Genomic DNA, 26,632 nt, shown 5'->3' with positions numbered 1-26,632 from the left:
TCATTTTTTGTTTTGTTTTGTGTCACTTCTGTTTTTTTTGTCATTTTGTAACTTTTTGGTCAAATTTTGTCTCTTTTTTGTTTTTTGTTTTTCATGTTTTTCTCATTTTTTTGGTCATTTTGTTTCTCACTTTTGCCATTGTGTCTCATTTTTGTAATATTTTGTCTTGTATTTGTTGTTTTTTGTCTTTTTGTCTGACTCTTTGTCATGTTTTTGTTGATATGTTTCTTGTTTTTGTCATTTTTTGTCTCGTTTTTGCTCTTTGTCCATTTTATGTAACTTTGTAACTTTTTTGTCAATTTTTTTCTCTTTTTTTGCTTTGTTTCATGTCGTTTGTTTCAATTTTTGTTTTGTTTCTTGTTTTTATTGTTTTGTGTTTCATTTTTGTAATATTTTGTCTTGTTTTTTGTCTTTTTTGTCTGACTTGTTGTTTTTGATCATAAAGTAAAATAGAAAAGAAATTTCAGGTTGTTCATAATGTTTTGTAAAAATGAAAATTCTGGAAATGTTAACATTTTTGCAGTTAATGCGTGTTTAAGAGCAGTTTTATTAATCCGTTAGCGTCGCCCACAGGAAGCTTTTCAGCTAAATCTTGGAGCTTTTGCAGTGCTTAAAAACTAAATTAAGAAGATTAGCATTTAAAAGATGCATTAAAATGTGTGAATATCGTTCAGATGCATCAGGAAACAACACCAGTTTTGTGGAGAAACAGCAGATCGGGTTGCCACTATCACTGCTGCCATCTCAGAATAACTAAAGATCTGAAAAAAGATCTGTGTTCAGAGTTTGTAATAGGACATAAAACTGTTTTATGAACCACCTGGTTAAGTTTAAACATCCAAATGTGTAGAATTAGGTTTGGAAAACATCATGAAAACATTCACTGAGTTCCTTGCTATAATAAAAATAAAGTAAAAATACACTTGTAACTTTGGAGATACTGGAGGATTAATGCCAGCTGGGCTTCGGTTCGAACCAGTTTGTGAAGCTCCATAAATTAGGCTTTTCACTAAATTAACCCATTTTCTTTTTCACCTCCTCATTCTTTGGAAATTTACTAAAGGAGACTAAACTGATCTGGAAATTGTGACGTCTAGAGAAGATGCACGGCTGGTCGCTAAACTCCAGGCTGTAGCTGGGAGTACATCAACCAGAAGAACCCTTAATGCCGGTGCCCTGGAGTTTTATAACTAATAGTCGTTGGAGGGACGACATTATCACTATTTTCAGGTACGTCTGAGGTGTTTAGAAACAAAACTGGACTTTAACAACTTCCCTCAGAGTTGTGGTTTTTGCGTTTATTTAACTTTTAGATAAGATGTCCAAGAGTAGAAGTAAGAGATGAAAATAATCTCCATAAGGCCATGAGTTAGCGAGGATCTTCTATTAGCAACACAGCTAATCTAACAGCTAGCTTGTCCAGATAGATAGATGGATGGATAGATAGATACATAGATGGATGGATAGATAGATGGATAGATGGATGGATAGATGGATGGATAGATGGATAGATGGATAGATGGATATATGGATGGATAGATAGATAGATAGATAGATAGATAGATAGATAGATAGATAGATAGATAGATAGATAGATAGATAGATAGATAGATAGTCTATAGATGGATAGATGGATAGATAGATAGTCTATAGATAGATACATAGATGGATAGATGGATAGATGGATAGATGGAAAGATGGATAGATAGATAGATGGATGGATAGATAGATAGATGGATAGATAGATGGATGGATGGATGGATGGATGGATGGATGGATGGATGGATGGATGGATGGATAGATAGATGATAGATAGATAGATAGATAGATGGATAGATGGATGGATGGATGGATAGATGGATGGATAGATGGATGGATGGATGGATGGATAGATAGATGATAGATAGATAGATAGATAGATGGATAGATGGATAGATGGATAGATGGATAGATAGATGGATAGATAGATGGATAGATGGATAGATGGATAGATGGATAGATGGATGGATAGATGGATAGATGGATAGATGGATAGATAGATAGATAGATAGATGATAGATGGATAGATGAATAGCTGGATATATAGGTATCAGCTGTGTTTTCTCTGGAAGTCCTGCTGATGTTGGCTGCTCCTCTCATTCTTTCTCTGTTCTCCAGATATAGCCAGCTATGTGGAAAAGCTGCTTCCCCTGAGGCCTCCGTCTGAGGCTTCATCAGATATGGGCTTCTGAAGCACACAAACTAACGACATCAAAGTTCTTGTGAGTACAATTTCACAAAGATTGGGTTTAGAAGCTGAGCTGGGTCAGACAGTGGTGGACGGTTTTACTGAACATGCAGTGGAGCAGTGATGCGTGCTCTGTTACATGTGCTGCAGAGCCATGATGGCATTTCTAAATAACAGCAAGCATCTTTTTCTGTCAGTGAAAGTTTTCCTGTCAGACCAGCCCCACCAGTAGCTGCACTAAATATGTCAAGTATTCCTGTTGTTCTAAAGCTCAGTTTTCAGCTGTTAAAGTGCTTTGTTACTGCGTCCCTCTGCAGGACGACAGAAGAACATCTCCTGATGTTTATGCATCACTAATACACTGAACCTAATGGGATCTGATCCTATCATTCTAATGAGCTGTTTGCTTAGTTAATGTTGGATTCACTGATTCAATCAGCCGTGGGCGTGACGTGCATGTTGGCGTGTGCAGAGGGTGGCAGGTCATGTTTCCAGGGTTTACATGGACTGGGTTATTTACCAGTGAAGTCGAGGCTCCACCAACAGAACATGAGTGACAGGATGGATGCTGACATGGACAGAGTTTCCAGTCTGTGGGGAGAACGTCAGTCTGGTCAACAGCAAGTTATGTTGGAAGCACTGCTGGTTCATAGAAGTTCACCTCTTGTTAGGTTTTCTTTTCGTCCTCTGACCTCCAAGCATTTTTTGCTCCTGACAGATGATTCCTCGCTGTGGTTCATTTTTCTCTGCAATCTAAAATCCTGCAGCTCCGTGGAAACAGAACAACCATGAAGAAGGAGAGAGAACTCAGAAGTGACTATTGTGGCCTTAAAATGACACAAAGAGACCGAAACAGCACAAAAGATGCTTAAATAACACAAAAATGATACAAAACCCCTAACCCTATCATTTCAAAATTTAGTCTTGAAATGTTGGGATGTAACTTCTGACCAATCTGAACCATCTGTTTCCTCTAATGGACATCTAAAAACTCATTCTTTACAAAGACTTTATCAAAACTTCAGGCCCCAAAGTAGAAACTCACAACAGATGTAAAAAAAACATAGGAAACGCATCAACAACACTAAACTGAATACAGCAACTCACAACTATGGACAAGGACAATGAGTCCCAAACACAATCAGGAGGTACAGAACGAGTCCTAGTACCACTAATCAGAGCTGCAGGTGTAGAAGAAACCATAGTACCACTTTTGTGTCTTTTTATGTCAATTTGGTTGTTTTACAATCCTTTTGTGTCATTTTTGTGCTATTCAAGCATCTTTTTGTGTCATTTTTGGGTTATGTTTGCACGCTTTAGTGTAATTTTGTGTCTCTTTGTGTCATTTTCCAACTTCTTTTTTAATCATGGCTGCAGGTATAGAAGGAGTCCTAGTACCACTAATCATGGCTGTAATGGGTAAAACCTGATGTGAGATAGTTTTTTAAATGTAAACGCTTCATTATTGCAAACTAGTGGTTGTTCCGAGCTAAATCCTTGAAAGTCCTACAGTTTGTCCTGGAAACATTAAGAATACATGGTGTCCTCGGTTTACGACGTCCTTGATCTACGGCGTTTCGTCATTATGTGGAACTAGTTGACGATCAGAGCGGATGAATACGTCATCACATGGCGCCATCAGACGGCTTTGTTTCCACTCTCTGGTTGTACTCCACCTTGGATTGTGCTACATTCACTAACTTTTTGTCCTTCATTATGGCTCCCAGCGTAAGTCAGACTCTTCTGATGCTTGGAAGAAAAGGAAAGCCGTCTCCATGGAAGTGAAATTAGATAGAATAAAACGATCAAGTTGTAAAAACGGTGCAAAATATTGTGTTATCTTTCTGTAAAATGACTCATACATGCATGAAAGTCGTTGGTATTCATCACTTTTCTGAAGAGCTAATCAATACTGTGATGCACGTAAGGGATTTGTTTACATTTTTGTTGGAGTTCCGACTCATGGGGAAAATTACATAGCTCCATAGGGACGGAACTCCGACGTAAATCCTGTTCTTCTTGGATCCAACCAAAACTCCTCCTCCAGGTCCAGCTGCCACAAATCTAAAGCTCCCAGTTTACCAGAATAACCGTTTCAGATCCAGAGCTGCCACTGTTCTCATATCAGATATCAGCTCTGAGGTATCCACCTGCCACAGAAATAATCCACAAAGCCACACAACTACACAACGCAAATGAAACACCACTGATCCAACAGGAACATCAGTCCTCTGTTAAAGTCCAGTCCAGCACCACAACGGGACACGGAGAGATGTTAAAATGACATGAAAATGATGCAAAAATGCACAAAAATGATTCAAAAGGATGCTTAAATAACAAAAAAACGACACAAAAGGATGCTTAAATAGCAAAAAATGACACAAAAAGACACGAAAATGACCTAAAAATGATGCAACAGGATGCTTAAACGACACAGAAACACAGATGAACCAGGTGCTGCTGCAGCATTAATCCACAGTGTGCATCATTCTGCTTCAATAAAACCTCCTGAAATAAACCCAGCACCTGACTGGAGTCGTCCCCTGACACGTCTCTGAAATAATCGCCTCCAAAGGACGGCGTTCCCCAGAGATGCCCGGCAACAATCGTTCAGATCCGGAATGCCCCGGGACGCTCACGGCTCTAAAAACAGCACCGAGCCGGAGCGCTGGATTTTTGGATTCCTCTGAGAATAGAAAGCCACGTCGACCGGGGATCCGATCTCATGTTTTTAATCTGATGTCAGAGCTACAGTCTGGTTTAAAGCAGATTATGATCCTCCGAGATGAAGCGTCTTTCACATACAGAAGTCAATTGGAGTTAATATTTAGAAAAACAGAGCGCTGAGCAGATAATAAAAACCTCCCGCAGTAGAAACCAGGAGGAAACATTCCTGATTTCCATTCGACTCTTTTAAAATCACATCTAAGCTGGAAACATCTGCCTCTCAGCCACGCAGGTGTTGTTAGGCAGCTGACATTACAGCAAAAAAAAATACAAAGTTGGAAAATAATGTGGAAATGACACAAAAGTACACAAAAGGATGCTTAAACTGCACCAAAATGACACAAAAATGACATGGAGAGGTGTTAAAATACTATGAAAATGGCACAAAAAGACACAAAATTACACTAAAGGATGCTTAAATAACACAAAAAGGCACAAAAATGGCACAAAACGACACAAAAGGATGCTAAAATAACACAAAAATGACACAAAACGACACAAAAATGACATGGAGAGGTGTTAAAATGATATGAAAATGGCACAAAAAGACCCAAAATTATACTAAAGGATGTTTAAATAACACAAAAAACACACAAAAAGGCACAAAAATGACACAAAAGGACATTGACACGAAACACATAAAAGGATGCTTTAATAACACAAAAGACACAAAATTGACATGGAGAGATAAATTAAAGTTAAAATGATAGGAAAATGATGCAAAGCCCACAACAATGACACAAAAATGATACAAAAGGATGCTAAAATGACACAAAAAGGTACAAAATGACACAACAGGATGCTTAAATAACACAAAAAGACACAAAAAGGCACAAAATGACACAAAAGGATGCTTAAATAACACAAAAAGACACAAAAGAATGCTAAAACAACACAAAAAGGCACAAAAGTGAAATAGAGAGGTGTTAAAATGACAGGAACATGACACAAAACATACAAAAATGGCACAAAAGGATACTAAAATAACACAAAAATGACACAAAAATGACACAAAAGCATGCTAAAATAACACAAAAGGGTGATTAAATAACACAAAAATGACACTAAAAGACACAAAAACGGCACAGAAGGATTCTTAAATGACACAAAAGCACACAGAAACACAAACCCCATCATGTTAATGTTTAATCTTGAAATGTTGTGACGTAACTTTTGTCTGAACCGTCCGTTTCCTCTCATGAACAACTGAAAACTCATTCTTCACAAAGACTTTATTAAAAGTTCATAAGATAGAAACTGAACACACGTGAATAAATGTTGTTTTTTTCATCTCCAGCCTGTGGTGAGGTTGAACTCTGAAGAACTATTTTAATAACGTGAGCTGCAGCGTCGCTAACCTGCTGCTGCATCAGAGAGGATCACAGGAAGTTCATAGCTGCTAATCACACAACTACACTCCTTATCAGCGGCTGTCATTAGAGCACAGTGGGCTCAGATTCCACTCACACTGTGTCGTCACATCCACTCCACACAAACACTGTCTGAGGGGAACCACCTGGTTTAGATCCAGAACGCTGTAAAACACCTGGTCAGGACGCTGATGGGATGTTTATGATGGGATTTATTGTAAAGTCTCGGAGTTTATCGTCCCAAATAGGTCACCCTGCAAATATTACTAATAATGACACAGAAAAATAACACAAAACATACACAAAAACACACAAAATATCAGTCCCATGGCGATTCAGTCATAATGTGCACCAACTAGTGTATGTTCTGGTTGACAATAAAGTGGTTGTTCTATTCTATTCTATTCTATTCTATTCTATTCTATTCTATTCTATTCTATTCTATTCTATTCTATTCTAAAATAATAGAAAAATGACACAGAAAGATGCCAAATTAAAAGTAATGACAAAAATGACACAGAGAGATATTAAAATGACACAAAAAGACACAAAGAGGGACACAAAACGACATAAAAGAAACAAAATCGACAGAAAAATTACACAAAAAGACACAAAAATGACATAAAAAAGACAAAATGACACGAAAGTGGCACAAAAGTGACACAGAGAGATATTAAAATGACATAAAAACGACACAAAATGACACGAAAGTGACACAAAAGTGACACCGAGAGATGTTAAAATGACATAAAAAAGACACAAAATGACACAGACACAAAACATAAAAAGACAGAAACGACAAAAATTACACAAAAATCACTCAAAAAATGACATAAAAAGACACAAAATGACACAAAAATGACATAAAAAGATACAAAAATGATATAAAAAGACAAAAAATTACATAAAGGCACAAAATATGATGCAAAATGACATAAAAAGACACAAAAAGGACACAAAAAGACAAAAATGACTTAAAAAGACACACAAAGGACACAAAGACACAAAAATGATAAAAAGACAAAGGAAACAAAAAGACACAAAAAGGCACAAAATTACACAAAAATGATAGAATCTTTTAATTTATTTTAAAAAGCAAATATCTGCTGTTCTGCTGAGACACGTGGACATTATCGTACAGTTTGATGATGCAGTTTGGTGTCGGTGGACGTTGATGTGACGCAGCGAGACACTCAGACATCAGTCAACACAACAAACATCACTGGTCTGAGTTTGTGAAATAAACAACACATCCACAGATCAGTAAAGCAGCAGACTGACGTTTTCCCAGAACAGTGGAGGGTAAAGATCTTTCCAGACCTGAGGATCCTCCAGTAGAGTCCTCAGATGCTCTCCAGCTGAAGGACACGGTTTAGTTTGACACAGTCCAGAGCACAGCTGTGATTGGCTGAGCTTATTTAGAGATGAAGTGGTCTAATGTACAGACGAGTTGGAGGCAGCAGTGGAAACATAGCTGCTCTATTTATAAAGACCCATTTAACACAACGGGGTCACAAGTGTCCATCACTGGACTCACTCACAGTCCTCTATCACACTGTCTACTAGCTACTGCTAGCTACTGCTAGCTACTACCATCTACTACTAGCTACTACTAGTTACTACTAGCTACTACTACCTACTGCTGCCTACTACTAGCTACTACTAGCTACTGCTGCCTACTACTAGCTACTACTAGCTACTACTACCTACTGCTACCTACATACATAAAAAGACATAGAGAGATGTTAAAATGACTTGAAAATGACATGAAAAGGACAAATAAGATGCAAAAGTGACAGAGATACAACTGAAGCTAAAAAGATCCCCCCAAAAAAGAGATAAAAATAACACAAAAATGAAACAAAAACACACAAAAATGATAAGAAATGACAGAATAATGACAAAAATGATAAGAAATGACAGAAAATTGACAAAAATGATATTAAAAGACACAAAAACGACACAGAAAGCCACAAAAAAGGACAAAAATGACACTGAATGACACAAAATAATAGAAAATGACAAAAAAGAGACAAAAATTACAGAAATGACACAAAAAATACACAAAAATGACAAAAAAAGACAGGAAAAGTGACATAAAATTGCACAAAATGACAGAAAAAGACACAAACAAGTCAGAAAATTGGCACAAAATATCCGAAAAATGACACAAAAATTACAAAAACTCACAAAAAGACAAAATAATAGAAAAAGTCACAAAAAGACATAAAATGACACCATAAATGTGTGTTTTCCAGGTGTTTTTATCTCCTGTCTCATTTTTCAATCTAAAGTCCTGCATGGACTCTAGTAAAGGGACTAATTTATTCTAATCTTTAACGTTTTTATAACCCAGGGGTTCTAAGGTTGAGAACATTCAATCTGTAGACACAGAATGAAACTCTCAGCATCTGTTCTACCTGAAGGTTTCTTCAGGGGGTTTCTTCTCTTCTTATCGACCATTTAGAGGTTTAATGTGTGAACTAAACATAAATGAGAGAAATGAGTCATGGATCTACATTAAACACAGTTTCCATGTTGGAGGAGATGATGTCATTTATTCCAGTTCACTTTAAAGTGTGTGATGTAACGCTGCCCCCTGCTGGATGACTGCTGCTACTGGTAGAGGGTCTGTGCACCTCAGTCACTGATGAGGATGATGATGATGAGGATGATGATGAGGATGATGAGGGTGAGGATGATGATGATGATGATGATGATGAGGATAAGGATGAAGATGATGAAGAAGATGATGATGATGATGATGATGATGATGATGATGATGATGATGATGAAGATGAGGATGATGGTGATGATGATGATTATGATGATGATGATGAAGAGGAGGAGGATGAAGATGATGATGAAGAGGATAAGGATGAAGATGATGATGATGAGGATGATGATGAGGATGATGATGATGATGATGATGATGATGAGGAGGAGGATGAAGATGATGATGAGGATGATGATGAGGATGAAGATGATGATGATCATCATCACCATGATGAGGATGAGGATGAAGATGATGAGGAGGAGGATGAAGATGATGATGAGGATGATGATGAGGAGGAGGATGATGATGATGATAGTGGTGGTGATGATGAGGAGGATGATGAGGATGATGATGATGATGATGAGGAGGAGGAGGAGGAGGAAGATGATGGTGATGATGATGAGGAGGAGGAGGAGAAGGAGGATGATGATGAGGATGATGATCATGAGGATGATGATGAGGATGAGGATGATGAGGAGGAGGAGGAGAAGGAGGATGATGATGATGATGACGATGATGATGAGGAGGAGGATGATGATGAGGATGGTGAGGATGATGATGGTGAGGATGATGAGGTGATGATGATGTCTTTTTGTGACTTTTTATATCATTTTGTGTTATTTTGTGTCTTTTTGTGTCATTTTTGTGTCTTTTTCTCATTTCTCTATTATTTTGTATCATTTCTGTGCCATTTTTGTTTTTTGTGACTTTTTCTATTTTTTGTCATTTTTGTGTCTTTTTATCATTTTTCTATTATTTTGCATCATTTTTGTTGTATATTGTGTTATGTTTGTGTCTCTGTATCATTTTGTGTCTTTTTATGTCATTTAAAAAAAATTAGCATCCTTTTGTGTCTCTGTGTCATTTTTGTGTCATTTTTTGATCATTTTGGTGTAATTTGTGTCATTTTTTAATTTTCACATCCTTATGTATCTTTCTGTGTTATCTTTTGATAATTTTTGTCCAGTTTTTGTGGTATGTTTGTGTCATTTATGCATCCTGGTTTGATTAAAGAATCGTTTTTAATCTCCAGTTCATTAAGTCAGTAGCTATAAGCTCATCTAAAAAATTACACATTTACACATTTGTGTGTCGCCACAGAACCAAAATAAATAACAGTTTCTTTCCAGGTGGTTCTGGTGAATAATGTTAGACAGAAAGCTGCTTATTGGTGACGCAATTTTCTGCTTCTGATCCCTTAGAAATAAAAAAGTACACAATGAAAACCAAAAAGTCGTGAATGTTTTCAGCAGACATGTGTCGCCCCCGAGGCGAGAAGGAACAAGTCCAGGGCAGTAAAACCGAAACCAAAAGGACAACGAGGCTCTTAACGGATGTGAGACGTGGAAAACTTTCAGTCTACGACGGTGGGAGAATCAGTGAGTTCTGCTTTTTGTTCTCTTCTATCCAACAACACTCTGAGTTAACCTTCAGTCTAGATTTACTGTTTCTCATGTTTCTGAATGTGTTCAAACTGTTCTTCTATGATCTGATGATCCAGCAGAGAAACAGCAAATGAAGGAATTTTCTCTCCGTCTTTGTCAATAAGTTTAATTTAGATTTTTAAAACTAAAACATGAAATAGTCTCAGGAACTTTATCTGCACTGATTTACTGGAGGAAAGTGTCAGTTCTGTGTGTTTTTATGTCTTTTTTCTATTATTTTGTGTATTCTTGTGTAATTTTTCTATAATTTTGTCTCATTTTTGTGCATTTTTTCTATTATTTTGTCTAATTTTTGTCATTTTTTGGATTATTTTATCTTATATTTGTGTATTTTTCTATTTTCTGTCATTTTTCATGTGTTTTTTTGTCATTTTTCTATTATTTTGTCTCATTTTTGTGTCATTTTTCTATGATTTTGTCAATTTTGTGTCTTTTTTATGATTTTGTCTTATTTTTGTGTATTGTATGTGTCTTTTTTCTATTTTCTGTCATTTTTTAATGTATTTTTTTGTCATTTTTCCATTGCTTTATCTTGTTTTTGTCATTTTTCTATTATTTTGTCAAATTTTTGTAATTTCTGTGTCACTTTTCTATGATTTTTGTCTTATTTTTGTGTGTTTTTTGTCTTTTTTCTATTTTCTATCATTTTTTGTATATTTCTTCTATTATTTTGTCTTATTTTTGTGTAATTTTTCAATGGTTTTGTTTTATTTTTGTTCATTTTATGTGTCTTTTTCTATTTTCTGTCATTTTTTGAGTATTTTTGTCGTTTTCTATTATTTTGTCTCGTTTTTGTGGAATTTTTCTATGATTTTATCTTATTTTTTGGTGTTTTTTTGTCTCATTTTTCTACAATTTTGTCTTATTTTTGTGTATTTTTTGTCATTTTTCTCTAATTTTCTGTCATTTCTGTGTATTTTTTGTGTTATTTAACCACCCTGGTGTGAGCAAAGACATTATTAATCTTTATTTATGAGGTGAGCAGCTGTAAACTGGTCTAAAGGTGTATTTTAAGGTGGAACTGAGCGTCGTTTGGAGTCTGGTTCTATTCTGTCTGCAGTAAAGGAAGCAGATTTCAGTGAGATCTAAATATGACATTTGCTGAGCTCTTTGTTGTCGACGAGGCCTCTTGGATCACTTCCTTTCTAAACCCTGAACACACACACAGGAAATCACCTCGATGGTGTGAAGCTGCTGCTTTTTGACTTTTCAGCTAAATGTGACGAAGATGAAGATGAAGATGAAGATGAAGATGTCTGCTGTCGCCGTCGTCGTTCTTCTTCTGCTGCTGCTCTGCTGCTTCTCCTCCTCAGGTAATTAACCAGATCCAACGTTTGATTTCAACACTCTGTCGTCTTTAACTCAAATTCTACAATCCAGGTGATGTGAAAAAGCTGAGGTTTTCCTCCATGTGAGTTCCAGTAAACGAGAAAAAAACACTGAAGTCGTCCTTCAAATGTGACGGATTTACTGATAAAACACTGAAAACACCAAAAGTCTCGATTTAAACTAAACTTTTATAGTTCAAAACCCTCCAGCAGGTTCTTCTTTTTAAAAAAATGACCTCCAGAAACTAAAAAAATAACACAAAAATGACCTCCAGAAACTAGAAAAGCAGAAAAAATAGTCAGACTTTAGGCCACAGTGAAGAAACATGAGACAGGAGCTAAAAACACCTGGAAAATACACAATTTTAGTGTCTTTTTGTCTGTTTTTTACTATTTTTATGTCATTTTTATTCATTTTTGTGTCATTTTCATGCATTTTAAACATCTCTCCGTGTCGGTTTTGTGTTATTTGTGTGTTAGGTTTTTATTTTAGCATCCTTCTGTGTCATTTTTCTACTAATATGTGTAATTTTTGTGCGTTTTTGTGTCATTTTCATGCACATTTACATCTTTCTTGTCATTTTTTTGGTTATTTTGTGTCATTGCTGTGTCTTTTTGTGTTATTTTGTCTTTTTGTGTCATTTTTGTGTTAGTTAGGCATCTTTTTGTCATTTTTGTGTCACTTTTGTGTTATTTTTGTGTCACTTTTACATCTTTCCATGTTGTTTTTGTATCACTTCGTGTCATTTTTTTATTTTAGCATCCTTTTTGTGTAAATTTTCTATTGTTTTGTGTCATTTTTGTGCCTTTTTGTGTCATTTTCATGTTACTTTTGTCAATGTTGTCATTTTGTGTCATTTCTATCTCTGTTTGTGACGTCTTTTTTGTCATTTTTGTATCATTTTCCTGTTTTTTGTGTAATTTTTCTATTGTTTTGTGTCATTTTTGTCCCTTTTTGTGTTATTTTCATGGCATTTTAACATTTCTCCATGCTATTTTTGTGTTATTTTCAAGTCATTTTTGACATCTATATGTCATTTTTGTCGTTTTGTGTTATTTTTTGCACATTTTTTTGCCATTTTTGTGTCTTTTTGTGTCATTTTTATGTCTCTGTGTGTGTGTGTGTGGGGGGGGGGGGGGTTAGCATCTTTTTAGCTTCATTTTTGTTTCTGTCACTTTTGCATCTGATGTGTCATTTTATTATTTTGTTTAATTTTTGTACATTTTGTGTTATCTTCATGTCATTTTAACATCTCTGTATCATTTTTTATTAATTTTATTCACATTTTTGTGTTATTTTTATCTCTTTTTTAGCTACATTTTTATCTCTCTCACTTTTGCATCTTTTGTGGGCGTTTTTTGTGTCATTTTGTGCAGTTTTTATGTCTCTCTGTCTCCATGGTCGTTGTGTTTCCGTCCAGCTGCAGGATTTTCTATTATTATCTGAAATGAAGCCACAGTTAGAGGTTAAAGTACCCAGTAAAGTGCTGGACTGACTGTAGTTTTATTGAGTTTAGCATCTCTTCTTTAGTCACTTTGACCTCAAAGCTCCGTCAGAAAGTCGATCTGCTGATGTGAGTTTACAGAAAAGCTGCTGCTGCTGTGGAAACTTTGCTGTAAACGAGGACAAACGTACAGAAACATCTGAGACCTTCAGACAGAAATAGACAGAATAATGTGGTGGATGTTGAAGCTGCACACAGCAGGCAGCAGATCAGACCTGATTTACTGATTACAAAGAAGCTTCTAAATGTCAAAGTTGAGGATTGAGAGGCAGGAAGAGGAGGATTCATTTATTTATAAACACATAAAACCTCAGGACAGAGCGGCTTCCTTTAATAAGCCTTGTTGTGTCTGTTTGTGTGATTCTGTGTTATTTAAGCGTCCTTTTGTGATTTTTGTGTCTTTTTGTGTGACTTTGTGTCAGTTTGTCTCATTTAACCATTGCTTTGTGTCATTTTTGTGCCTTTTTGTGTCTTTTAGTGTGATTTTGTGTTATTTTCAAGTAATGTTAACCCTTCTCCATATAATTTTTGTGTCTTTTTGTGTCATTTTTGTCCATTTTTGTGTCATTTTATGTATTTTGTGTTATTTAGGCATCACTTTGTGTCATTGTGTGTCTTTTTGTGTCATTTAAGCATCATTTTGTGTCAATTTTGTGTCATTTTAGCACCTCTCTGTGACATTTTTGTGTCTTATTGTGTGATTTTATGTCAATTTTGTGTCATTTAAGCATTGTTTTGCTTAATTTTTGTCTTTTTGTGTCATTTTTCTGTGATTTTGTGTCATTTTCACATCATTTTAAAACCTCTCCATGGCATTTTTGGGTTTTTTGTGTCAATTTTGTGTTATTTAAGCATCATTTTGTGTCATTTTCGTGTCATTTGTGTCCTTCTGTGTGATTTTGTGTCAGTTTTGTGTAATGTTTCTGCCTTTTATTTATTTTGTGTCTTTTTGTGTCTTTTCATGTCATTTTAACTCCTCTTCAGGTTAATAAATCCTGTCAGTATGAATTCTGTGGCTCATCTGAGATAAATGAGACTTGAATAGAAACAGAAGCACCAGATCTTTATGACATAAAGTCATGATTAAATGAAAAAAGCTGATAAAAACATAAACATGAGCAGTTTTTTAACTTAGCTGGGGGTGAATCTGTTGCATCGTTTCATTTCCTCTCAGTTTGATGTCACAACATTTCTGTCATGCTTTGACCTTTTCCTTTTTTTTCTCATTATTTACTGAGAATCATGAACAACAAGTTCTTCTCTGTCATTAATCAGACTGTAAGAGTCCACATGTATGAACCTAAATGAACCATAAATCCTAATATAAAGTTAATATTTACAGCATTATGAATCTAAAGACATAAAAAAGAACACAAAAAGACAAAATCACACAAAAAGACAGAGAAAACTACACAAAAACCACACAAAAGGATGCTTAAATAACACAAAAAAACTTAAAACTGACAAAATGGACAAAAAAGGACAAAAATCACACAAAAGGATGCTTAAATAATGTACAAATGACACAATATGGTACAAAATGACACAAAAGGATACAAAAATCCTACAAAAATCACACAAATCACACAAAAGGATGCTGAAATAACACAAAATTTGTAAAAATTTGTGTAATTTGTAAAATCTGTAAATTTCACCACTGTGGGATCAATTAAGGTTTAATCTATATAAAAAGACACAAAACCACACAAAAAGATGCTTAAATAAATGACAAAGATGGTACAAAGTGACACAAAAGGATACAAAAATCACACAAAAAATAGACAAAAAGATGCTGAAATAACAAAATTACAGAAAAAATAACAAAGATGGCACAGCAGGATGTTTAAATAACACAAAAATCCACAAAAATTCACAAAAATTATGTTAAAATTACATGAAAATGCTTTGTTTTGTCATATTTTTAAATGAGACGTTTGAGAATAAATATCTTAAATGTGATTTTAGATTAAGTCCATTTTCCAGACCAGCTGAATGAACCTTCCTTTAGAGGAGCAGATCGTATTAAACGCTCACTGACTACTTTGTTGTGGGTTTTTAGATGATTAAATGTTTGGAAAATGGCTGAAACGTTGCAGTTTATGTTCCGGTTGTTCTGGAAATGATTGAGACCGACTTCATGACTCACGTCACCATTAATCTCTTTTCTCAGAAAATGAAACTTCTGCATTTAGAAACCGTTGAGTTTACTCAGAACTCGATCTTCTTTTGTGACCAATGAAACATTTCCGTTCCCTCAGTGATCTTTAGATATTTAATAACAATAGTTTGTGTGGCTTCACAGCTGCTGGAAAGACTTAGTTCATGAAGACGACTTTGAGCTGTTTGTGGCTGGATGTGGTCGAAGCACACAACAGGAAGCAGCATCACCACTGAGCTGCACTTTCATTTGTCGCCTTCACAATTTATACACAAACACAAGGGAAGTTAAAGAAAAATCTGCAACTAATACACAACTGACGAGTTTTAATTAGCACCTACATTATAATCCTATTATCTGTTGTCACAATGATGTGGAAATGACACAAAAACACACAAAAATGACACAAAAGGATGAGCATGTAACACAAACATGGCACAAAAAGACACAATGACATGTAGACATGTTAAAATGACATGGAAATGACACAAAATTACACAAAAAGACACAAAAATGACACAAAATGAAATAAAATGACACAAAAATGACACAAAAGGATCCTTAAATGATGCGAAAGACACAAAAATGCAGAAAAATGACACAAGAAGACACAAAATGACACTAAAAGACACAAAGGGATGCTTAAATAGCACAATAATGACACAAAAAGGCACAAAAATGACATGCAGAGGTGTTAAAATGGCACAAAGTGACACAAAAGCACACAAAAATAACAAAAGGATGCTTAAATGACATAAAAACACAAAAATGGCGCAAAATTACACAAAGAGACACAAAAATGACACAAAATGATGCTTAACTCACACAAAATGACACAAAAATGCACAAACATGACACAAGAAGGCACAAAATGACAAAAACACACAAAAATGACAAGGTGGCACAAAAAGACAAAAGCATGCTTAAATTACACAGTGATGCAGAATGACATGCAGAGGTGTTAAAATGACAAAAAGACATGACACAAAAAGACACAAAAGTGACATAAAGGGTGCCTAAATGACACAAAATGACACAAAACCCCATAAAAATGACATAAAAAGACAGAATTGACATGACAAAGTGTTAAAATGGCACAAAATGACATAAAAATGACACAAAAAAACACAAAGGGATACTTAAATAACAGCATAATATTATAAAAAGACACAAAAATGACATGGAGAGATGTTAAAATGATGTTAGAATCGTACAAAAGCAAACAAAAATGACACAAGTATGCACAAAATGACACAAAAAGACACAAGGTGATGCTTAAATTACACAATAATGACACAAAAAGACACAAAAATGGCAGAGATGTGTTAAAATGTCACGAAAACGACAAAAAAATTTCAAAAATGACATAAAGACAAAAAGATCCTTAAATTACATAAAATGACATAAAAACACAAAAAATGACACAAAATTATGCTTAAATAAGACAATAATGAAATGAAGAGACACACAAATTGCACAAAATGACACAAAATGACCTAAAAAGACACTCAAGGATTATTTTTAGCTGAGGAACCACTAAACACTTGTGTGTTTTAACATCTAGCCAGTTCCAGGTGGGTTTGCAGCCTGAACCACCCAAACCTAACCCTGGTGTGTTGGTTGACGGTGGTTCCTCTGACTCCGCTTCATGTGGTGTGGTATGAAAACAATCATCTCGTTTTAGCGCCCAGGAAATTACAAACAAACCCGATGTCAGACGAACACACAAGCCTTAAATATTCCTCGTCTTCCCGGTTTGAGTCGGCCGCTTGGTTCATCTTCTCCACGTTTAGATCCGTTCAGGCACCAAAACGACCGAAGCTTTGGTAAAAAAGTCCCATTATGGATATTTATCAATGTGTGGAACACACTAATGACAGAAAAACACACAAAAATGACACAAAAGGATGCTTAAATAACACAAAAATGACACAAAAATGCACAATATGACATGGAGAGGTGTTGAAATGACATGAAAATAACACAAAACACACAAGAATGACACAAAAAGACACAAATGGAAACAAAAGGGTGCTTAAATAACAGAAAAATGACAAGGAGAGGTGTTAAAATGACACGAAAAAGACCCAAAAACAAACAAAAATGACAAAAACGTGCTTAAATAACACAAACATGGGACAAAAAGACACAAAAATGACAGATGTGTTTAAATGTCAAAAAATCCCACAAAAATAACTTAAAAAAGACACAAAAATTACACAATAAGACACAAAAAATACACAAAATTACACAAAGACACAAAAAGGACACAAAGAGATGCTTAAGTAACACCAAAATTACACAAAATGGTCCAAAATGATCCAAAATGACATGGAGAGATGCTGAAATGACCTGAAAATGACACCAAAGCACACAAAAATGACAGAGATGTGTTAAAATGTCATGAAAATGACATAAAAAGAGACACAAAAACACACAAAAAGGACACAAAAAGACACTAAATGACATAGAGAGGTGTTAAAATGACTTGAAAATGATACAAAAATGACACAAAAGGATGCTAAACTTACACAAAAAGACACAAAAATGACAGATATGTTTAAATGTAAAAAAACAACACAAAAAGACACAAAAAGACACAAAAACAGCCCAAAATGATGCTTAAATAACACAATAATGATACAGAATGTCACAAGGCACAAAATGTCACTAAAAGACACAAGGTGATCTTAAAAGAAACAATAATCACACAAAAATACACAAAAATGACACAAAATGGTACAAAATTATTTCAAAAAAATTACAAAAAACCCCAAAACTTACAGAAAAACACACAAAAAGACAGAAATGACAGATGTGTTAAAATGTCATGAAAATGATATAAAAAGAGACACAAAAAGATGCTTAAATTACACAAAAACACACAAAAAGGACACAAAATGACATGGAGTGGTGTTAAAATGACTTGAAAATGACACAAAAGGCTGCTCAAGTAACACAAATGACAAAAAAATGACACAAAAGGCTGCTTAAAAAACACAAATGACACAAAAAGACACAAAAAACTAAATAACTAGCTCTTCATTCTGCTGTTTAAAAGTTCTGAATTTGTTTCACACCGTTCTGGTTTTCGTAACAACTGATGACTAACTTGTGGTTCTGCCTCCGTAGACTCTGCGGATGTTTGTGACCAATACGCCGCCGTGGGGGACACCGTCACCATCCAGCTGAAGCACAAGCGGACAGGCTCAGAAAGTTTGAAATGGATGAAAGAAAATGACATAATACTTTATTGGAGAAATGACAAGTTTATCACAAAGAAACAGGGTGATATTAATAAGGACGGATCCCTGAAACTGACCAACGTGACGAAAGCAGACCAAGCTAGCTACAAACCAGAAGTTTACAAATCAGACAAGACATCAGTCGGGACTTTGCCGAGCACTCGTTTATGTGTGTTAGGTGAGTACAGTTCATGTTCAGGCTGCTGTTTTGTTGTTCTTTTAATGTCTGTTTAATGTTGATCTAATCAAATCTGCTTCACTCAGAACGTGTCCGGAAGCCGCAAGTGAAGTTTACGTGTAAAGAGTTGAAGAAAGTACCGAAAGTTGAATTTACCTGCATTGCTGAGGTGAGAACACGTTTTAAATGGGACCATGTGGACTGTTTTCCAAATTAATGATGATGGTTGAAGAATGTATAGGCAAAAAGTAAAGAACAAAAGAAAGTAGTACGTATACTTGAGACCCAAGTTTGTCAAGTTTTAAATTAGTGACCCATAACTATACTACAGTGAATGCATAGTCCTGACAGTGAAGCACGGAGGTGGGAGTGATGATGATATGGAGCTATAAGAGTGGAAAAGATGTTGGGAGGGGAAAGAACCACAAAAAGACACAAATTTACCACACAGAATGACACTAAATCCCCCCAAAATGTGCGAAGTGACCTTAGAGAGACAAAAAAATAGAAAGAACATGTCATCTTAGGTGTGAACCAGACCAGGACTACCACAGTGAATGCATCGTCCTGACAGTGAAGCATGGAGGTGGGAATGTGATGACTTCAGACACGAATTATGAGAAAATTTCCCTCAACTGTCTAATAGGATAAAAGGATGAAGTGATGATGTTTTATATGCAAGATTTCCAAAGTAAAATCTAGACAGTCAATGAAAACTTGACATCCAACCACGAGGCGGTGATTCTGGTTTAATGTTGCGCAAATTCCCACAAAACCCCAAATCAAGATCACTTGTCTTTAAAATATGAAGTAAAAACCGTTTGATGAACGTGACACTGCAAACCAAAAAATATTCTTCCATGTTTACTTACATAGCTCAGTGTATTGGCAGAAGAACTAATCAAACAATGAGAAAGTAGTATGTATACTTGAGTCCACACCAGGTGTTTTCTGTTGTCCTTAAACGTCTACATGTTCTTGAGATGACCACGTAACCAATCTGTTCATTTTGTTTTTCCCCGACAGAAAAACACGGATGTCCAACTTGAATGGCTTCAGAATGATAAGGTGGTGGGAAAGACCTCAACTCTGAAATTAAACGTCACAAAAGCGGAAAATGAGGCGGTTGCTTGTAAGGTTTCCAACCGGGTGAGCTTCATGATCAGCGACTCCGTTACTCACGACTGCTACAAATCCGGTGAGTGTTCCGTCACATAACTCTGTTTTATGGAACCAGATGTGGTCAAAGCAATGACTTTTACTTCCCGTATGATAAAAAACAGACATTTCTTCTCCTCGTGTTTCCTCCAGGAGGTGTTACTTTTCCTGAAAAATTATTCGGAATTGATATCTGGATTATCGTCGGCGGAGGAGCAGGTATGTTTGGTCGTTAGCATAAAATACAGCTGCATCTTTGATTAGATGAATAAACTAATGTCTTATTTATCTTTCCTCATACTGGAGTTAAGCTTGAATGGCACACAGATTTACTGTTTGTTTTAATTGTTCACTTTTACATGTGTTGTTGTCAATATCTATCCATATCAGGGATCGTCTTGTTGCTGATCATCCTGGTCATTATTTGCTGCCTCCGAGCCAGACGGAAGAAGCAAATGCGACTGAAGGGTGAGAATTTCATAACAAATATCATTAAATTCCACTGCGCTAGAGACAGTTTAAGCAAATGTGAAGCTCCCCACCTTCCATGCAGCACGTTAAGCCTCTTTTGGTAACTTCTGAACTGAAGAAGCCAGTTTTGTCTTCAACATTACACTCAAGTGTTTGGTAGGGACAATTATTATGCAGAAAAATGGCAAAGTCAAAGGTTTAATAGGACACAAGAAGATCAGAGACCAATTAAAAACTAGTGAAACAGTTGCAGCACTGGTCAGGAGGTATAGAAGGAGTTTCAGTGCCACTAATCATGGCTGCAGTGGTCGTCCTACTAAAATAACTCCACGGACAGCGAACTACTCCCACGATCTAGCTGTGAAAAACAGATGGCAGCTGCTTCTGACTTGGCTCAGGGGTTATCAGTGGAAATCAGAGTTTCTGTAAGAGCTCAGACAGTGTGAAGGACGGTCCATAATATCAAGCACCAGCTACGGTGTTCGAAAAAGTTTTATGCTTGCTGTTTGGCAAAAAAAATGCAAGATGAAACTTTTCTAAATAACATGGTACAGAGCCTCCTTAATGTTGGAGAACATACTTTGGTCAGGAAAGATAAATTTGTTGGGCTCAGATGGAGTCCAAAATGTTTTCAGGACTACCACAGTGAATGCATAGTCCTGACAGTGAAGCACGGAGGTGGAAGTGATGATGATATGGAGCTGTAGGAGTGGAAAAGATGTGGGAAAAAAAACACAAAAATACACAAATCTACCACACAGAATGACTACAAAAAGATGCAAATTGACGAACAAGAGATGTAAAACAAACCAAGGAGACTCAAAATCCAATGAAAATAAGCAAAGTGACCTCAAAAAGGAAAAAAAATAAAATAGAAGGACACTTTAGGCGTGAACCTGACCAGGACTACCATGGTGAATGCATGGTGCTGACAGTGAAGAACGGAGGTGGGAGTGTGATGATATAAGGGTTGGATGTCTGAGGATAAACCAAAATACTGTCTGACAAGATGAGTCCCAGTTTGCAGAAGCTAGAGGAACATTCCAGCATGAGAACTATCCAGAGAACTAATTCACACAAGAGGTTCTGCAGAAGGTTGTCTCCTGACTTGAATCCAAGAGAACACTTTGGGGTATTTAAAGAGAATTTAGATCAACACAGTCTCCAAAGAATGTCAGAATCTCTCCAAAAATGTGGTTTCCTCTATTTTGAGGAGTCTGTCAGTAAATATACAGATGGACGTACAGAGTATTGGTAAAATACAGTTTGAATCTCAGTCATGAAGGTTGTACTGAATTTCATTGACTTCCTAATGGGGGATCTGGATTTTTAATTGTACTTCACAGCAAATACACAACTGAGAGGTGATCCAGATGTTGCTTGTAAATGTGATTCTCCTGGTCCAACCGTCAACTTATCTTCTCACTCGACAGATGAGGAGGAGCTTCGCTTGGAGTTCACCCGTCCTGAACAACATCCACAGTATAGCCATCCTGCTGATCGCCACCAGCACCACCATCACCAGCACCACCAACACCACCAACACCAACATCGCCACCACCAGCAGCAGCCGGCCGGCCACACCGGACCTCGACAGCATCGCTCCAAACAGCACCGCAACCAGCCTCTTCCCAAAACCCCGGACCAGGCCAACGGAGTCCCTCAGCCCAGCCCCAGGAGATCTGCTCAGGTGGGTGGACGTGGATGGAGAAACCACAGCAAAGACATCTAGAAAGCTTCTGTTTGTCTGACGCTCCGTTTTCCCCCTCAGGCTCCCAAACCGGCTAACGACGAGCAGCCGCCTCCTCTTCCTCAGCCCAGGAAGAAAACTCCCAGAAAAGTGTGAGTTCAGAGAGCAGCAGCATCTTCTGACTTCTGTTCCAGCGATGAAGCAGAACTCCACCAGGGAAGATGGTCCTCTGTGGCTGTTAGACATTACCATTGGATCAAAATCAATCTGAGCAAACTGCGTTAAGACGTTTATAATCCTAAAAGCTGAACTCAAACTATAAATCTTCAGTTTTCTAATGTTAATGCTTCGTTTTGTTCTGTTCTGTTTATGCAATTCTCACAAGAGATGAGATGAAAACAAACTATGAGAAAAATCTAACTTTTAATCGTGTCAAACCGCCTTCCAAACTAATGCTTTTTAAATACTTTTTATATGTTTTATAGGTTTAGATTATATGTCAAATAGCACATAAATGCGCTCCAGTGCAGGACATATAATGTGTATTTCACCCAGTTGTAAATGTGTACAGTTACCTACAAGACCTAAATATGAGCTTTGACTTTATGTCACTGCTAGTTATTCCATATTTGCTTGACATTTTGGGGAACTTACTTCTTTTACTTTCTTGCTAGCCGTTAAATGATTAGATCGCTCTGATCTCTGTGTATAAAGCTAAAGCTTAGCAACTTAGCTTAGCTTCGTGTAAAGACTGGAAACAAGAACGTAGCTAGATTGACTCTATCAGAACCTCTGAAGCTCACATATGACACAGATGTGGTCAGACTTCTTATATCACACTGACATATGGAACAGACTTAAGTTTGCATTATGGGAGTTTAGCTAGTAAAGGGGCACCATGACGAAGACTTCTGTGGTGGTTAATGACCTCCAACTAGAGCTCAAACATTTAATAAAAGCTAAAGGACTTTCCTGGGGTGAGATATTGCTCAGTAAAAACTGAACAATGTAAGAAATGTAGCCTAAAAAGTATATAATAAATACACAACAATACTGAAATAATTAAAATAATTACACTGAAAATTTTAGCTCTGTCTGTGTCTTTGATAATGCTGCTGATTTTTAACAAAATATGTTTAAGTGAAACTATTGAACAACTTCATTAGTTTTTGATGAAGCGTTTGTTGCAGGTTTCTGTTTTATCCTCAAAATGCAAAACTAATCATTTCAACTGATTTTTCTTCATCATGTAAACCATTTTTTTGCTTTTTTTTTGCTGCCTACAAGCAAAGTTGCACAGCTGTAGGACTAACATGAGTCACATTTACTTTGTTCCAAAACATGACTTGATTGTGCGCATTTGACAAATTTTACAGCCACATTGTGTAAGTATTTTTTATAATCTTTTTTGTTGTATCTGTTCTTTATCAAACAAACTATGTGTCATTTATCTTCTATTTTGCTCATTTTGCTGCATGTTTTACCTGATGGGTCCAAATGTGAACCCTCAGCCGTGTAACATTTAATTTAACAAACATTTACCATGTCTGTGGTGAAGTTTTTCAAAAATAAACGCTGTTAATTATGATGTGTCTGTTCCAGATAAATGCTCATTTTCACCTCTGCAGCTCGATGCTTTCAGGTCGATGCAGCGAAGCGTTGCAGGCAGATGTCCTCCACATATCCTGTGTGTTTTTGCTGAAGATGTGTTTGTGGTTTTTGTCGAGTGCGACTCGCTGAGCGCCATCTGAGTGTGAGATTATGATCTGGTGTGTGTGTTTTTCTGTTACTGGCAGCTTTATCCTGACAGAAAACGACAACATTTACCTTAAAAAGTGGACCTTTTCACTGCTGTTGTGACATGAGGTCACTTTGAGTTTTTTAGGTTTTTTTTTTAAAGTTTCCTGCTTCTTTGTGTTCTACTTTATTATTTTCACACCTTTTAATCCGCCCAAACATGTCGTCCTCTTTAAAAGAAACAAGAGAAGAGAAAACAGTGCTGTTAAATTTAATTTTAGAGTAATGATAAAAATTGAAAACAGAAGCATTTTGCTGATTTCAATCCCTGACGTACAGGTTTAATGTGTTTCCCTTCTGAATTTTATAAATCTAGAAACAAAATTAGCCTTTACAGAAATGTCAGAAGAAAATGAACACGTTAAATATGTTAAACGCTTGAGATTCAACAAAGACAAAGCAGTTTGAACTCTGAGCAGCAGATTCTGGACGTTTATTTGCACATTTTTACTCACTGAGGCCCATTTTTCAGTGTAAAATAAATGTTAGAAGCAGAGAGAACCAGACATAATGTGTTAAAATGCTTAGAGATGATCAAACGCAAGGTTGAATTTCTTTGATTCATTATTTTACAAAAATGAGAAAAACTGTATTCGACATTTCTAAAGTGCCCACAGATGTTAGAAATACTGGAAGAATAAATGGTATCGCTACGTTATTTAGGTATTTTTGAACTTTTTTTTTTGACATTTTGTGTTATTATATGTCCAGCTTTTGTTATTTGAGTTTCATTTTGTTTTGTGCTGCTTTTATTGTCGTTCTGTCTTATTTTGTGTCTCTTTTTTGTTCTTTTCAGACTTTAGCTAGCAACAGAGAACCATGACAAAGACTTCTGTGGTAGTTAATGACCTCCAACCAGAACTCATGTGTTTCAGACAAACAGGTGGTCACTTGTTTGTCGTTTGGCTCGCTTTGTGTCTTGATTTTGTTAGTTTGTTGAATTTGTTGTTTTGCTTTTGTCATTCTGTGCCTATTTTTTTGTTGTTTGAGTTTCATTTTGTTGTTTTGTGTTACTTTTGTTGTCATTCTATGTCTCATTTTTGTCATTCTGTCTATTTTTTGTCGTTTCAAGACTGTTTTTTTTTATCATGTTGAGCATCTCATTATTTGTTTATTTATTTTTTGTGTTGTTTTGGGGGTTTTTTTTGTTTTCATTAGTTTCCATACACTGCTTGCAGTTCACCCAAAAAGTCGCTGAATTCTTTAAAACATTTTTTGCCTTATAACTGTTGATTTCAGCTGAGATAATTGTGATTTTACAGTTGAACCACGTAACACAGAATTTTGTGTTTTTTGCAGATTCTGGTTAAAGTGAACTGTTGATTTTTCTTTCTTTTTTAAGGCAAATTTCTAATTGAAAATTGCAGAATTAAGTAACTTTTTAGCTTCGATGTGGTTTTCAGAAGGAACGGGACGTCTCAAAGGAGCAGATTAAACGCAGGAAAGTTGAAAATCTGATTATTATTTCTGTTTATGCAGTTTCTTGCTGTAAATAAAATGGTGTAACTTAAAATAAATAATGCTTTTCACAGCTGCTGTGTTCAAAGGATGACTGTTTATGACTTTTAATGCATTTTGCTTCCTATTTCTTTCATGACTGATGCGTATTTACAGGTTTTGTCCACAAGATGGAGCCATAGTGTTTTGTTTTTACACAGTTCTCTTGTTTCATATAAAAATCCATTAAAAACAGCCTCTCTTGTTTAGAGTTATAATAAAATAAGTAAATAAAATGCTGGTGATGTGAAAGTAACTGAGTGATTTTACTGAAGTCCTCTTAATTGGACATAAAATAAAATAAAATCCATCCTGCTGCTCAAACCGGATGTTTCATGCAGTACTTTTACTGGTAATGGAGTATTTTTACTCCTGAATAAATGAACGCTTCCTCCAGCAGCCAGCAGAGGGCGTCAGGCTCCACCTTTTCTCCCCATTTAGTCAGAATTCAGCGTTTAACGTCCAAAAAAAGCTGCTCAGGTGAAGAGTTGATGGATCATCGTTTCATTTTAACGTCCTTCCTCCCTGTGAGCTGGTTTATGGTCTGGCGGGAGTTCAGTCTAATAAAAGCTGCTCCAGTTGAGCTGGTTAATGAGTGACAGAGCAGCCAGAGAAGTTGGTCTGAACAGATGCTGTGTTTGGTTTTAACCTCCGACCTGGAGGCTGCAGACGCTGAACTTTAACCTCCTGCTGGGTTTGAATAAAAACACACAACAGGAAGGAGTCTGGTTGGGTTAAAACAGCTTCTTCTCTCAGGTTATCATTAAATAGTTGGTTAAATGTGTATTTTAGTCCCTTCCTGCCTTAAATTCCTGCCTCTCCTCAACATTGTTGACATTTTTTGGTGATTTTAATGCATTCTGTTGTTTATATAGTGTGTTTATTAACCCCCCCCCCACACACACACACACACACACACACACACACACACACACACACATATCATACTATATGATATGATACAATAAGCTATATGACAGGATAGAATACAGTTCGGTGGAACCTCATGCTACTTGTCATCAGTTTATTTGCCTTAAATGTCTTTAAATTTGACTTTTTA

The 26,632-nt window shown here is 36.1% G+C and overlaps 1 protein-coding gene across 1 annotated transcript; it reads left to right on the top strand.

The window, feature by feature from the left end:
- Positions 1-355: 355 nt before the first annotated feature.
- si:ch211-132g1.1 (T-cell surface antigen CD2) lies at positions 356-25,606 on the top strand. The gene is made up of 11 exons (XM_055008129.1): positions 356-1,230; positions 2,158-2,261; positions 10,354-10,479; positions 11,759-11,858; positions 18,669-18,959; positions 19,046-19,128; positions 19,986-20,157; positions 20,271-20,336; positions 20,508-20,585; positions 22,022-22,278; positions 22,360-25,606. Exons 4-11 carry the CDS (start codon positions 11,774-11,776, stop codon positions 22,432-22,434), a joined length of 1,107 nt encoding a protein of 368 aa, XP_054864104.1. The 5' UTR covers positions 356-1,230; positions 2,158-2,261; positions 10,354-10,479; positions 11,759-11,773; the 3' UTR covers positions 22,435-25,606.
- The last annotated feature ends 1,026 nt before the right edge of the window (positions 25,607-26,632 follow it).

This window comes from Amphiprion ocellaris, chromosome 24 (genome assembly GCF_022539595.1).
Source record: "Amphiprion ocellaris isolate individual 3 ecotype Okinawa chromosome 24, ASM2253959v1, whole genome shotgun sequence".
Lineage (NCBI taxonomy): Eukaryota > Metazoa > Chordata > Actinopteri > Pomacentridae > Amphiprion > Amphiprion ocellaris.
Note: the sequence above shows the minus strand (reverse complement) of the source record. Positions and strands in the feature narration are given on the sequence as shown.

Bases quoted from the DNA above. Each gene is read 5' to 3' on its own strand.
- si:ch211-132g1.1 (XM_055008129.1), top strand. From the start codon at position 11,774: ATGAAGATGAAGATGAAGATGAAGATGTCTGCTGTCGCCGTCGTCGTT. The intron at 11,859-18,668 runs GTAATTAACCAG...CTGCCTCCGTAG, and splicing joins CTGCTGCTTCTCCTCCTCAG to ACTCTGCGGATGTTTGTGAC. The intron at 19,129-19,985 runs GTGAGAACACGT...TTTCCCCGACAG, and splicing joins AATTTACCTGCATTGCTGAG to AAAAACACGGATGTCCAACT.